This window comes from Thermobia domestica, chromosome 9, assembly GCF_964235325.1.
Source record: "Thermobia domestica chromosome 9, izTheDome1.hap1.1, whole genome shotgun sequence".
Taxonomy (NCBI): domain Eukaryota; kingdom Metazoa; phylum Arthropoda; class Insecta; order Zygentoma; family Lepismatidae; genus Thermobia; species Thermobia domestica.
Window position 1 is genome coordinate 202,685,841 of NC_137462.1, and position 13,417 is coordinate 202,699,257.

At 36.1% G+C, this 13,417-nt stretch overlaps 1 protein-coding gene across 2 annotated transcripts in view; it reads right to left on the minus strand.

Moving 5' to 3' along the window:
• LOC145660538 (uncharacterized) overlaps positions 1-13,417 on the minus strand; it is a 235,908-nt gene that overhangs the window by 147,957 nt on the left and 74,534 nt on the right. For both annotated transcript variants that reach the window (XM_081725730.1, XM_081725729.1), the window contains exon 2: positions 6,065-6,446. In XM_081725730.1, coding sequence (XP_081581856.1) covers positions 6,065-6,352 — 288 coding nt within the window. In that variant the 5' untranslated portion in view covers positions 6,353-6,446. The remainder of the gene's footprint in view (positions 1-6,064; positions 6,447-13,417) is intronic.

Genomic DNA, 13,417 nt, shown 5'->3' on the forward strand with positions numbered 1-13,417 from the left:
CTAGTGTATGCGTACAGAGTCGGAAGCGGTATGTATTGTTTATACTACTTACAACGTTACCCCCCACATAAAATATAAATTCACCCTTTCTCCCTTCTCTTTTTCGAATACAATGAACCGACTCTTTTGCTGAAGAACGATGCTAAAAGAAAATTGAAACATCTGTGTCTAAACTTTCTTTGAAGCGCAGTCTTTTGTATTTGTAAGGTTTTGCGAGTGTTTTCGAGATAGACAAATTTTTACCATGGACTCCTGCTGCGAACTGACCGTGAGTAAACACCCGATCTCGCTGTGCTCAATTTCTCTCTCACACGTGAAATGGGTTTGTTGTTTCCAAAACAAATAGGAAGTTACCTTGTGCTTTTGCATTTCTGCACGCACACAGGTACCATTGTTGTTTTAATGATCAGAAGAAATATCAAAACCATCCGATATATATGATACGACACAGCTAACAGAGGGAGGCAAAGATAAAAGTAGGCCTATACCAAGTTTTCCGCGTGGTACCATTATGGAGAATAAATATTTGATAAAGTCACGTAGATGCGCTTAAACCTATTCCATCTGTCCTTATAATTTTTCTGGTCTCATCAATTTCTCAGGAGAATACGTACAACATATGTCCAAATTCCTTATATACTCTTTCTAAACTAATGAGTAAACTCATTAAGAACACCAACTGATATCAATAAACAGGAAAGAAAACAATACTTTATACTTCTATCATTTGGTACACATCTCTATGAAGCACAGCTTGTTTCTTTTTGAAATAGCTCCTTCGTGTCACAGCTGTGGTTAGTTTTGTTTTGTGTTAGGATGAAAGAGAGAAATGCAACATTTGCTTCGAGGTGAAGTTATATATATTATTAAGATGAGCGGTGATAAGTGAGGTTTAACAAAGAGTGCCTTTCGGATGCACAATTTAACGGGTAGTTGCAGTCCGTGTTGAGAATCGAACCAAAGCTATGTAAGACATGTTAATATTGAGCTCTTTTGTGGTAAAAGTGAACTTCAGAAACACACAAAAGACTTGAAACATCAAGCTAATGTAAAGCAATTGAAAAATAGCCTACCTATCGCTGCATCTTTTCTGTGGCTAGAAACATGCAGTGTGTAGCAACAAGAATCGTGTTAAGGACTTTTTTTTTCGAACATAACATTCCCTTCCACACCATAAAAGACAATATAATGTTTGTTAAAAGAAAGTGCACATAATATTTTTAAATTTTGTTTGTGATCCTATCATGCATAATTATAAATAATGCCTTTCATACTACGAGAAGAGTTCAACTATACGTCATGGCCCCTCTAAAGCGGGGCCGCGGTGGCTCAGTGGTAGATCGTTCACCTCTGGTGCTTGGGGACCCTGGTTCGATCCCAGCTCGTACCAAGTGAACTTTGTGGTGGACAAACACCGTGTGCGTAGGTTTCCTCGGGGTTCTTCCGTTCCTCCCACTTTCTTCATTCCACGATTTCACTAATTTCTCATCATCATAACCGTGGGACGTAAAACTCAAAGATTTCACTTCATTTTTTCCCTCGAAAGCGATATCTTTCAAAATTATTTATTGTTAGATATTGTAAATTTACGGTATCTATTTTAGTGGACGGGAAATTTTGCATCTAATCGGATAATTTCATGGCTTCTAACAGGAATTCGCAGTTACGAAATTTGCATCACTGTCTTTTGAAAGGATGCCTAGAAAAAATACTACTAGAAAATAACTGAAAACACAAAATGGATTTGATAGCCAAATTCACGTCATCTTGGTGCGTCATCATTTTTCTTTAAATATTTGTATTTAGTATTAGATTAGAGTTTAGTGTCCCTTTCAGCATCAAGGCTATATGAGACGTGAACTTACAAATTAACGTGGGTTCAGAAGCACACGAGTTCCCATCGGAAATTGAACTTAGGTCTCCCGCACCAAAGACGTGTACGCTAATCATATGGACAAGGGTGTTCGATATTTAGTAATGTGTACATAAAGTTGTGAAATTGCGCTTGTATAATGGAATGCAATTCCTTCTACTGACATAAACCTTCACAATACTTAGCTGGACAAAGTATCTTTAAAAAGAAAATGTCACTCTTTATGTTTCAGTTCCTGGTTCGACTGAAGGATGGAACAAATTGCAATGAGCGTTTTTGGATCATACTTTGTGTAATTGATTCATCATAAACTTGGCATTTGATACGGATATGAACTATTACACTTATTTGGTGTTTATTTCTAAATAATAAGTCCTAATACAATTTCATAAAGTTGTAATTCTTCTTTAGTTTGTATCACTTTACACAATGACAAATCCAAAAGGTGTGTTGTATCGGTGCAGTACCAGTTTTTCACGTTTTTCAAAATGTTCCAAAACCCAAAGAATAATCTTTAATTTCTGATATTTTAGTCGTCACAAATTACAATTTTATAATGTAGTCAATGTTTATAATTACTGGGCAGTTGGGCGTTTAAACTAATGACATCATAATAAAGTCAAAACTCTAATTTTGAGTTGAATTGATTCTGATTTTAACGTCCCGTTCAGCAGCGAGGCTATGTGAGACGTGGACCTACTGATTAACGTGGAATCCGAACCTCATGAACTCCCACCGGGAATCAAGCCCAGGTTTCCCACGCCAAAGGCAAGTATGCTAACCGTTAGCCACGAAGGAGCTCCACCATAATTTTAGTGGGCGATAAGAAATATCTCGCCAGTGCTTTTACAATAAATAAAATTTTATAAGTATTAAAGAATAGTGGTAAGAGATTTTATAATAGCTCTTTTATTTATGAGATATGAGTATTTTGAAAAAAACAACAACTAAAGAATAGGTTGGCGGAACCACAAAAGACTCGTAAAATAAACTTTCTTATAAATACATACGCACCTTACTCACCTTTTATAATTGCTATGCTTACGTTCTCCATAAAAACAGAAATTCTCTTTTAGTGATACTTTACACAAGATCATGAAGTGGGTTTAAATTTAATTAAAGGCAAAATACAATACAATAATCCACAAATACTGCCTCAAGTGAGTTTAAAGATTTCTAAACACTAGTGCGAAACCGGGCTCTGCCGTTGCGATCGATTTACAGGTCTTGAGACGAAAGTAAGAAGGGTCTTACGCACACAGTAAGTAAAAACAATTAATATGCCGGTAACTTTCCCCCAAATGGGTGTATCTTAAAACTAACCTCGCCATTATTTTTCTAATTAAATTCTAGCCCGAAATTATGTATCATATTACCCTATTCCCATTTTGAAAACTTGACCTTAATTCAAAATGGCGGATTTCAAGATGGCTGCCATCAAGGTCGTATCTACCATACGACTTCCCCCCAAGACTTATATGTATCCACATGGTTTTTCTTCACTTTTCTTCATTAACGCTCCGTTTACAAAGGGTAGTAAGGGACTTCTGTGGTAATCTCTAATAACCACATCACAACTCTTAAAAGTTATTAAAAAAAAATAGAAAACATGAACCATGGCAAAAATTTGTCATCACAAGTAATGATGCATACATGCCTTCTATCAGCAAAAAAAGTTTCATTGAAATTGGAGCCGGACATTTGAGTGATGTCCCTTGTGGGATGTGATTGAACGTGATGTCAGAACACATCGCCCCCCTTCCCGGAATTTACGGGAATTAGGTGACCTGAGTGAGCACATGTGGTGCCAGCGACCTATCAAGGATCATTGCGTGTATGCCAAGACGTGTCGCCGTTTTTATCCATGCCAAAAGTCGACATACTGACAATTAGGTAGGTAGTCATGATGGTCTGGCTGATGTGTGCGTATATTTTAACTCGTACATTTTGTCTCGACTCGAATTTCGAGACGATTCGAGTCGAGTCGAGACAGAGACTGTCGAGTCGAGACACGAGTCGAGACAGAAACATATTTTCGAGTCGAGACAACATTTTCTCGAGACGAGTCGAGACAGGCTTAAATCTCGACTCGACTCGACTCGAATGCATCCCTAGCTGTGTGTAGTTTCAAGTACTTTCTTCAAGTATCCTACATAGACGATATAATTATTATCAATGATACTTACTATTACTATAAGTTATTATTATTATTATTATTATTATTATTATTATTATTATTATTATTATTATTATTATTATTATTATTATTATTATTATTATAACAATACCAGCGTGTATAAACATGAATGATAGGCGGTTTCTATCTGAATACTAAAAACTAGTTGACCGCTGACCTCGGAAAAGGTGAAGTCAAGGAGGCAAGGACATCGTTCACGAGGTTCTGGGTTTCAGTTCCGGAGGAGCAAGTATCCAGGCTCGATCCAAAAATTGTTAAAAGTTAAGACTGCCTCGGCCAAACATGTTCAAACCTGCTCGGTTCGGGTTCTCAACGGCTCTAGCGGCTCGGCGCACAGCTCATTCACTATCGAACCGAGCCAACAGCTCACCCAACCGAGCTGGGTCGAGCCGATGGCTCACCTGAGCCGAATCGGTGCCTCATCTCAACCGAGCCGGCTCGAGCTGCTCCTCAGTTGAACCGAACTAACCTAACCTAACCTAACCTAACCTAACCTAACCTAACCTAACCTAACCTAACCTGGGTTGGGCTTCTGCTTCGGCTCAAAAGTTAGATCGTGCAGGTCTCAGCCTTGGTGGTAAGGACTACACTATTTACTGGTGTTTACATTGGTGCTCTCATTTGAAGCTGTCTCGTTATAAAAATCCATAGTCGTCTTTCTAATCAAGTCGAGACGAGATGCGAGCAGTGTCCCATCTTCTGAGCAACACTAAAAATGTTCCATATTACTGCTTACATTTCTTATGACTTTCGCTTTCCAGTCTAATCAGGTCATGATTTCAAAACGAGTTAAAACGAGCTAAACGAGCGAGCCGTTTAGCAAACTCGACTCGACTCGAAACTCGACCTCAAAACAGTGACTTGGCTCGAAACTTGACTCGAGAAAATTCCCTTTGACTCGGCTCGAATCTCGACTCGAATTTGCTTCGAGGTTCGAGTCGAGTCGAGTTTTAGCTCGACTCGTGTCCATCCCTAATAAAATGCATACTAGCGGAAGGCTTCATACCTCAGGAATACTTTGGTACCAAATCATCTATCTAGCTTAATTAGGGGCTGAGCTGAGCTATTAATGTTTGTTGTAAAAATAAATGTAATTTACGTCAAAAAACTGAAACTCCAAAAGTTGACTAACTTTTCCCCCTCCCTGCTCCCCCATATAAGCAAGAAGTACAAATACACGATAGTGGCCTACTTCATTGTTTCCCGTACCGGTACCAATTTTTATGAATCTATCCTTCACGAGGGGGAATGGCTCCCAAAAAACCGTTTAAAAAGAAACAAAAGAACACGATATTTACCTTCCTCCCACCGCCACATGGTACCCCCACATAGATAAGATTCACACCAGTGGAAAGCTGCATTCTTCAGGAATAAATTGGTTCCAAAACCATCTTCCAGCCTTAATTAGGGACTGAGCCACTGAGGTTTAAAGCCATGACACAGCAGTTGCGTCAATGGGTCTGCAGATTAAGAATGCAGACGACCAGTAGAACCTAACACAAAGAAACTACATATTCAGTGAACAGAAATCGGGAAAATGCCGATTTCTTTCTCCGGAATTGAACATTTGGACGGATCGAGATTAGGGAAGTTCTCAAAATTTGATCTAACGGTTGAATATAGATGGCAAGGAATACCTGTAAGCGTGTAAAAATGTAATATATATATATGCCTATTTAGATTATTGTTTTAAGGAAAATAAACATTTTAAACGTTTTTTTTAAACAATGTACTTTGTTTTAAACGTTAAAAACGTTTTAAACAAAAAACATGTTTTAAACATAAAAAACGTTCTTTTCTTTTTAAAAAAAAACGTGATTTTTTTTCAACCCTGCCTGTATTTCAACCGCCCATTTTCTAAATCTTGGGATCCCTATTATAAAGCGGCGTATTTTTCTTAGAAACTATTGAGAATTAACTGAATAATTTGATAACTAAATACAGACACATCATGTTACATTGAAACTACTGTAGTTCTTAAGCTCACTACTTACAATAGCTATTTTCTCCTTCCATTGCTCAACATGGCTCCAAATAAAATCTGCTAATGTTATGTTTGGTATATCGACGTTAGGAAATGGCGACTCAATAACTCTTTCCGGTGGACATGATTGAATAATTGAGCTGTAATATTGTCTTTTGTCTGACAGCGCAAGAGGTGACAAGGATTTTGCATTATAGGTCACACAAGCAAAATTATTAGCGACGACAGAAATTGAGCAAGTGCATACTACGCGTTGGAACTTCCATCGAATTCTGGTGCTAAGCAGGCGAACTACCATTTTATTTATTCTTCTTGGAATACGGCTTCGTTTACATAAAGTCAGACACTTGCCTCCTGTGGATGACAGTGGACATCCTTATATTTGTGTGCATCTGTAAGGGAACAAATTAATAGTAAATGTGTAGTTAACATAATGTATTATGTTTTCCGTGCAGATTAATATTATGTATCCTACTTTTTAAAACTTGTCTTTGCTATTTTGAATTTAGGATTAAATAATATCCTAATGCACTCTAGACTCTTATTATCTTAGTGTACATCCGAATAATTGTGAGCAGATTGATAATATCTATAAATTACAGTGTCATAAAAACAATTATTCGTGCCAAAAACAAGCACCAATTCCTGCTAGTTGGTTCCATCAATTAGGTTAGTAAGATAGGGTAGGTTATGTTAGTAGAGCAGGTTAGTGGATGCATTTACAAGCAGCCGCCTATCTTAACGTTACTTTCGCACTCATACGAGTTTCTATAGGACTTGTCATGATTTCACGCCAGTAATACTACACTTGTAAACAAAATACAGATTTTATACACTGTATAGAAATATTGGCAGCGAAAATAATATGTAATATAGTCAGTCCTCTTTCATATACATTCACTTAGTTTGATCGTCATATAGCACAAAAAATAATCGCGAAGTTCTTTAAGTATCATTCTTCCTTTCTTAATTTACTTAATCAGTAAATTTTCTAAAAATTGTCTAGCATATTCTTGCTATGCACTTGAATTTTTCCACTTTGTTACATGGATGTATGCAGGTGTGTGAAATTCGTTTGAGTAATACGAAGAGGATAACATTGCCATTCGAATCTAAAATGCTAAAATTAATAATTTGAAGCTGAAATTCATGTTTATTGTGAGAAATAGTTGTAGGGGCCTAGTTACAGGATGTAAAGTAATATTATCAGAATCTCTCTCTCTCTCTCTCTCTCTTTTTTTTTTTTTTTTTTTTTTTTTTTTTTTAAGATATTGCTCGAAACTTGATTGAAATTACACTTGTAAGATATGCACCTATAGGGTCTAATATCCGATATTAGGAAAATGCGCAACCGAAAGTTTAATTGTTATTTCTCAACTATAAATCTGAGATTATGATCAAGCTCTGTCAACATCTTCTAGATTAACCTTAGTCCTTACTACAGTAGCTAAGCTATTCCAGAGATATTGAGAGAGTGTTCAGAGCGTACAGCCTAGGTAAGCGAGTTTGTGTAGAAAGTATTCTGAAGACATATGTCGGTTTCTGGTGATCGTTATGATAGTCCGTGTAAACGAGATTACTTAGAAAATTTTAGATATTAGAAAGAACTTGACGAACAGATAGAAAGAAAAAAGATAAGATTTACTCAAAGAGAGTTATGAAGTAAGGTAAACTTCTGTAAAAAGAGTTGTGCATTCTTAGATTATCTTCTCTAGGAAAATAGAAAATAAATGAAGATATTAGAAGATTGAATTTTTTTCTAGTTAGGGGTAAAGTAAGGTATACTCGTGGTATAAGTACTTTGGAACCGCGGTCACTCAGTGGTATAGCGTTCACCTCTGGTACACTCCGGATCAAAAAAAATTGCGACAGCTAACGCCGTGCAGTTACGCCACCCAATACACACCTCATCCAATAATCGTGTCAGGTAAAGAGACCACCTCTCTCTCCTCCTTTCTTTTCTCCCATACTAAAATTAGCTAACAACATGAGCGCAATTCTAATTTCAAACTACACATGTATTGGTTTCGATAAAATGAAATAACAAAACCGAGACGAAACAAGATTTATAAGTTGATGTAAGGAGAAACTGAAACACACACAATGAAAAGTTGAAACAAATGGATGTCTATTACACAGAGATTCAAAACAAAAATGAAGCAGAGAGAGAAAGAGAGAGAGAGAGAGAAGAAGAAGAAGAAAAAGAAAAGGGAGAACAGACAAAACTGTGGAATTCAAACGTAGTAAGAAAAGAACCTAACATTATAAAGTTCCGTTTCCAGAAATCCAACAGTAATATAGAAATAACGTTTGTTTTCACATATTTTTTCAGAACTGTTCGAATATATAGAGGATGCTTTAAACATTCATTATGTCACTTTCACAATGGATAACATACTCAATTTCCAGTAGAACTGTATAACTCCGAGACACATCTAAGATAATGTCAAAAGTTTAACACACATGCTTTGTTTCCGTGTGTATTGTTTCGATTGCAAATTCGGTAGTGTTCATTGGACGTACTGATCCAAAACACACTGTAATATACCCAGTTGATAGCGTTAGTCATATCCTCCATTTCGGACTACTAATGTAAACTGAAAAAAAAACGAAACGAAAAGAAAAAGAAAGAAAGAGAAAATTGAAGAGTGCTATTTTACTGCTAAATTTCTATCAGAAATACCTTATATTTACAAGTCCAAACTATATCGTAATGAAAAGCTACAAATGTTGGAAAACAAAAATTTATGTTCCTCATGTTTCAAATTTCAACGTGAATAAAACACATTGAATTATAGGATGGAAACAAATTTTGTGTCGAACTAATATAAATAAAATTCTGTTTTCTAATAACCAAAGAGGTTATCCTTTTCTAGTCTTTTTTGAAGATTTATCTGTTCCGAACATCCAGAATTGATTTCATCTCTTCCGGACATAACATAATTTGCACAGATAGAATGAACACGTTAAGAGCTCAAACGGATCATCGTGTCAGTCGGTTGATGTAGATCACCAATGGGTCGAGGATTCAAATCCGTAATGACCCGGTAATTCGACTGAGACTCGGTAACCCAGAGATTAGAAAAGAGATTTTACTTATTTCCTTGCGTTTAAACAGTATTTCTGTCAGAGATGACCAGGACTGGAGATGTTATCCCCAGAGCACGAAAAACACGACGCCGACGCCGAAGTTCCAAGTTAATTAGATTCTCCAGACCAGGTATATCGCGCTCTTGCTCCGTTTTAACTTTGGAACATGAAGTGCGTGTGTGCGTGATAGAGAGAAAGGGTGAGAAGTGAAAGATGCAAAGATAGGATAGGGAAACGTTAAGAAAGAGAGAGAGGGAGGGGGACGAATATAAATATGAAACATACTTATCATTGCAGTGTATGGTGTAGAACGCACACACTGTTTACTCAAATTATCGCCAGTGATGTTTTCTAAGTTCTCCATCAGAGAATGAATCTCTGTTTGCAGCCATTATTTTATGTGAAAAAAATCATACTGTCTGATGGGGAATCGAACCAAGATTTCCATGTCGAAGTCCAGCACGCTACTACTACACGAGCGATTGCTTTAGCCAAACTTTGTTTAACAAATGGTGTAGTGTTTCTTTCTGAGAACGATAACACGAAAAGTTTATACTGCAGATCAATATCTTGGGATGTGCTGGTAATTCCCTTTCCCTACCAACATTCGTAAATCGTCTGTATTACGATACAGGTGTTTGCGTCCACATTCTTATGAATTGCTTGTCCAGTATGATAAATCGATTCTTCACAATCACTTTGTAAAAAAAATAACTGTGGTGTGAACAGCATTTGAACCTATGTTAGATAGCTGTATTATTCATAAGGTCATTACGTTACCCGCACATTATCAGGCCGAGATATTGCAAGCCAAATATTATTTAGTTTAACCCTGACCTTTGTAACGAACCGGTTTCTTCCTGTAATGTTATTTGCACTAAAGTGCACAATGAAATTAATTTATTCGACGGCCTAGAGAGAAATTAAAGTCCATTAATAAAGAAAAACATAAAACCCAGGAAAAATTACAGAAATAAAACATATTTTGCAGTAATTTCGCCGCTCAAAGGTAGGTGATCAATAATAATAATAATAATAATAATAATAATAATAATAATAATAATAATAATAATAATAATAAATTTTCACATTTACAGTAGTTGTCTATTATTATTATTATTACTATTATTATTATCAATTACCCGCTTCGTTGAGTTAAATTGAGAGAAAATAGTAATGTGTTCCGTTATTCAGTCACTGTTTAGTATTACTAAAGCGCTCTTTGATATCGGTCGTTTTCGATGAGTTTTATATATCCCCTCCCCACCTTATGTTGTGGGGCACGGCATCTGCAGCGTCATTATTCATCTCAACGAGCTGGAAAACTATGAATTCGACATTGAAATTGGTTATTTCGATTATTTTTAATGTGTCTCCCTACTCCAAGTTGCGGGGCTGAATTTGGATCTAAACAGCATGAAATGTGTCACTGTTAATCTCAGCGACTCGAAAAATTATACTTTCGCCACTAATACCGGTCATTTTTCGTTCTTCTTTAAATGTCGCTTCCCTTCCCCATCTCTTAAGTTACACCGTCAAAGTGATATGACAGAAACCATTTCAGGTTCGAATTTCATCTAGGTTGAAAATTTGATCGAGATTTGTTTGTAGGTTCAAGAGTCATTAAATTTTATTTATTTTTATATATATATCTCCCTCTTCCGTTTCCCTTCCCAAGTTCTCCCGTGAAAGAAAAATGATAAAAATCATCTCAGGTCCAAACCTCACCTATGTTGAAAATGTGATCGAGATTGATCCTTTGTTTCACGAGTTATCAAGTTTTATTTATTCTTTTAACTCCTCCCTCTCCTCAACCCTAAGTTATATCGTCAAAGTAAATAGATAAAAAACATCTTAGGCCCGAACTTCACCTATGTTGAAAATTTAATCGAGATCGGTCGGGTGGTTCAAGAGTGATGAAGTCACAGAGCCAGTGACTTTCATTTTCATTTTTTTTTTTTTTTTTTACATATCTCTCCCTCTCTTCGACACCTACGTTGCACCGTCAAACTGAAATGATAAAAGTCGTCGCAGATCCAAACCTTATCTATGTTGAAAGTTTGATAGAGATAGGTCTGGTGGTTCAAGTGTTATTATGTTTTATTCATTTTTATATATGAACCCTTCTCCCCTCCACCATCCCTAAGTTCTACCGTTAAAATGAAATGGTAAGAAACCTTCCAAGGCCCGAACCTTATCAATGATAAAAAATTGATCGAGATCGGTTGGTTGGTTCAAGAGATTAGGAGAAACAAACATAGTTACTTTCAATTTTATAATATAGCTTATCATTATTATTATTATTATTATTATTATTATTATTATTATTATTATCGCACTTTTGACCTTGCACGGTGAAATTACTGCAAAATATGTTTTATTTCTCTATTTTTTCCTGGATTGTATGTTTTTGCTTTATTAGTGGACATTAATTTCCCTCTAGGCCGTCGAATAAATTAATTTCGTTGTGCACTTTGGTGCAAATAACATTACAGTAAGGAACCGCTTCGTTACAAAGGTCAGGGTTAAACTAAATAATATTTGGCTTGGAATATCAGGTGGCCCGATAGTGTACTGGTAATGTAATAACCTTTTGAATAATACAGCTATCTAACATAGGTTCAAATGCTGTTCACACCACAGTTAATTTTTTTTACAAAGTGATTGTGAAGAATCGATTTATCATACTGGACAAGCAATACATAAGAATGTGGACGCAAACACCTGTAACATAATAGAGACGATTTACGAATGTTGGTAGGGAAAGGGAATTACCAGGACATTTCAAAGACATCATTGATCTGCAGTATGAACTTTTCGTGTTATCGTTCTCAGAAAGAAACACTACACCATTTTGTTCGGAACAGATAAATCTTTGGAAAAGACTAGAAAATGATAATCTCTTTGGTTATTTAAAAACAGAATTTTATTTATATTAGTTGGACACAAAATTTGTTTCCACCCTATAATTCAATCTGTTTTATTCACGTTGAAATTCGAAACACGAGGAACATAAATTTTTGCTTTCCAACAGTTGTAGCTTTTCATTACGATACAGTTTGGACTTTTAAATATAAGGTATTTCTGATAGAAATTTAGCAGTAAAATAGCACTCTTCAATTTTCTCTTTCTTTCTTTCTTTTTCTTTCTTTCTTTCTTTTTTCTTTTTTCTTTTTTTTTTTTTGTTCAGTTTACTTTAGTAGTCTGAAATGGAGGATATGACTAACGCTATCAACTGGGTATATTACAGTGTGTTTTGGATCAGTACATCCAATGAACACTACCGAATTTGCAATCGAACTACACGGAAACAAAGCATGTGTGTTAAACTTTTGACATTATCCTAGATGTGTCTCGGAGTTATACAGTTCTACTGGAAATTGAGTATGTTATCCATTGTGAAAGTGACATAATGAATGTTTAAAGCATGCTCTAGATATTCGAACAGTTCTGAAAAAATATGTGAAAACAAACGTTATTTCTATACTGTTGGATTTCTGGAAACGGAACTTTATAATGTTAGGTTCTTTTCTTAGTACGTTTGAATTCCACAGTTTTATCTGTTCTCCCTTTTCTTTTTCTTCTTCTTTCTTTCTTTCTTTCTTTCTCTCTCTCTCTCTCTCTCTCTCTGCTTCATTTTTGTTTTGAATCTCTGTGTAATAGACATCCATTTGTTTCAATTTTTCATTGTGTGTGTTTCAGTTTCTCCCTACATCAACTTATGAATCTTGTTTCGTCTCGGTTTTGTTTTCATTTTATTGAAACTAATACATGTACAGTTTGAAATCAGAATTGAGCTCATGTTGTTAGCTAATTTTAGTATGGGAGAAAAGAAAGGAGGAGAGAGAGGTGGTCTCTTTACCTGACACGATTATTGGATAAGAAGATGTATATTGGGTGGCGTAACTGCACGGCGTTAGCTGTCGCAATTTTTTTATGCGGAGTGTACATGGGGTCCTTGGTTCGATCCCAGCTCCGCCAAGTGAGCTTTGTGGTGGACAAATACCGTGTGAGTGGATTTTCTCAGGTTCTACGGCTTCCTCCGACTATTTCATTCATTTCTCATCATCAGTGTCTTCTTTAGTCTAGTGGGCATACCATGGGAGGGGAAACTTCATTTTCGTGTATAAGTAATTTAGTGATTTTTTTTAGAAACTGTAGTAAAGAAGCCTACCTCAGTAAGATTTCCACTTCTTGCCACAAGATCGAGCATGGGTGCAGCTTCATATGGAAAAGGACGCCGATTTCTCTGTAAATTTGGGGGCCCATTCAG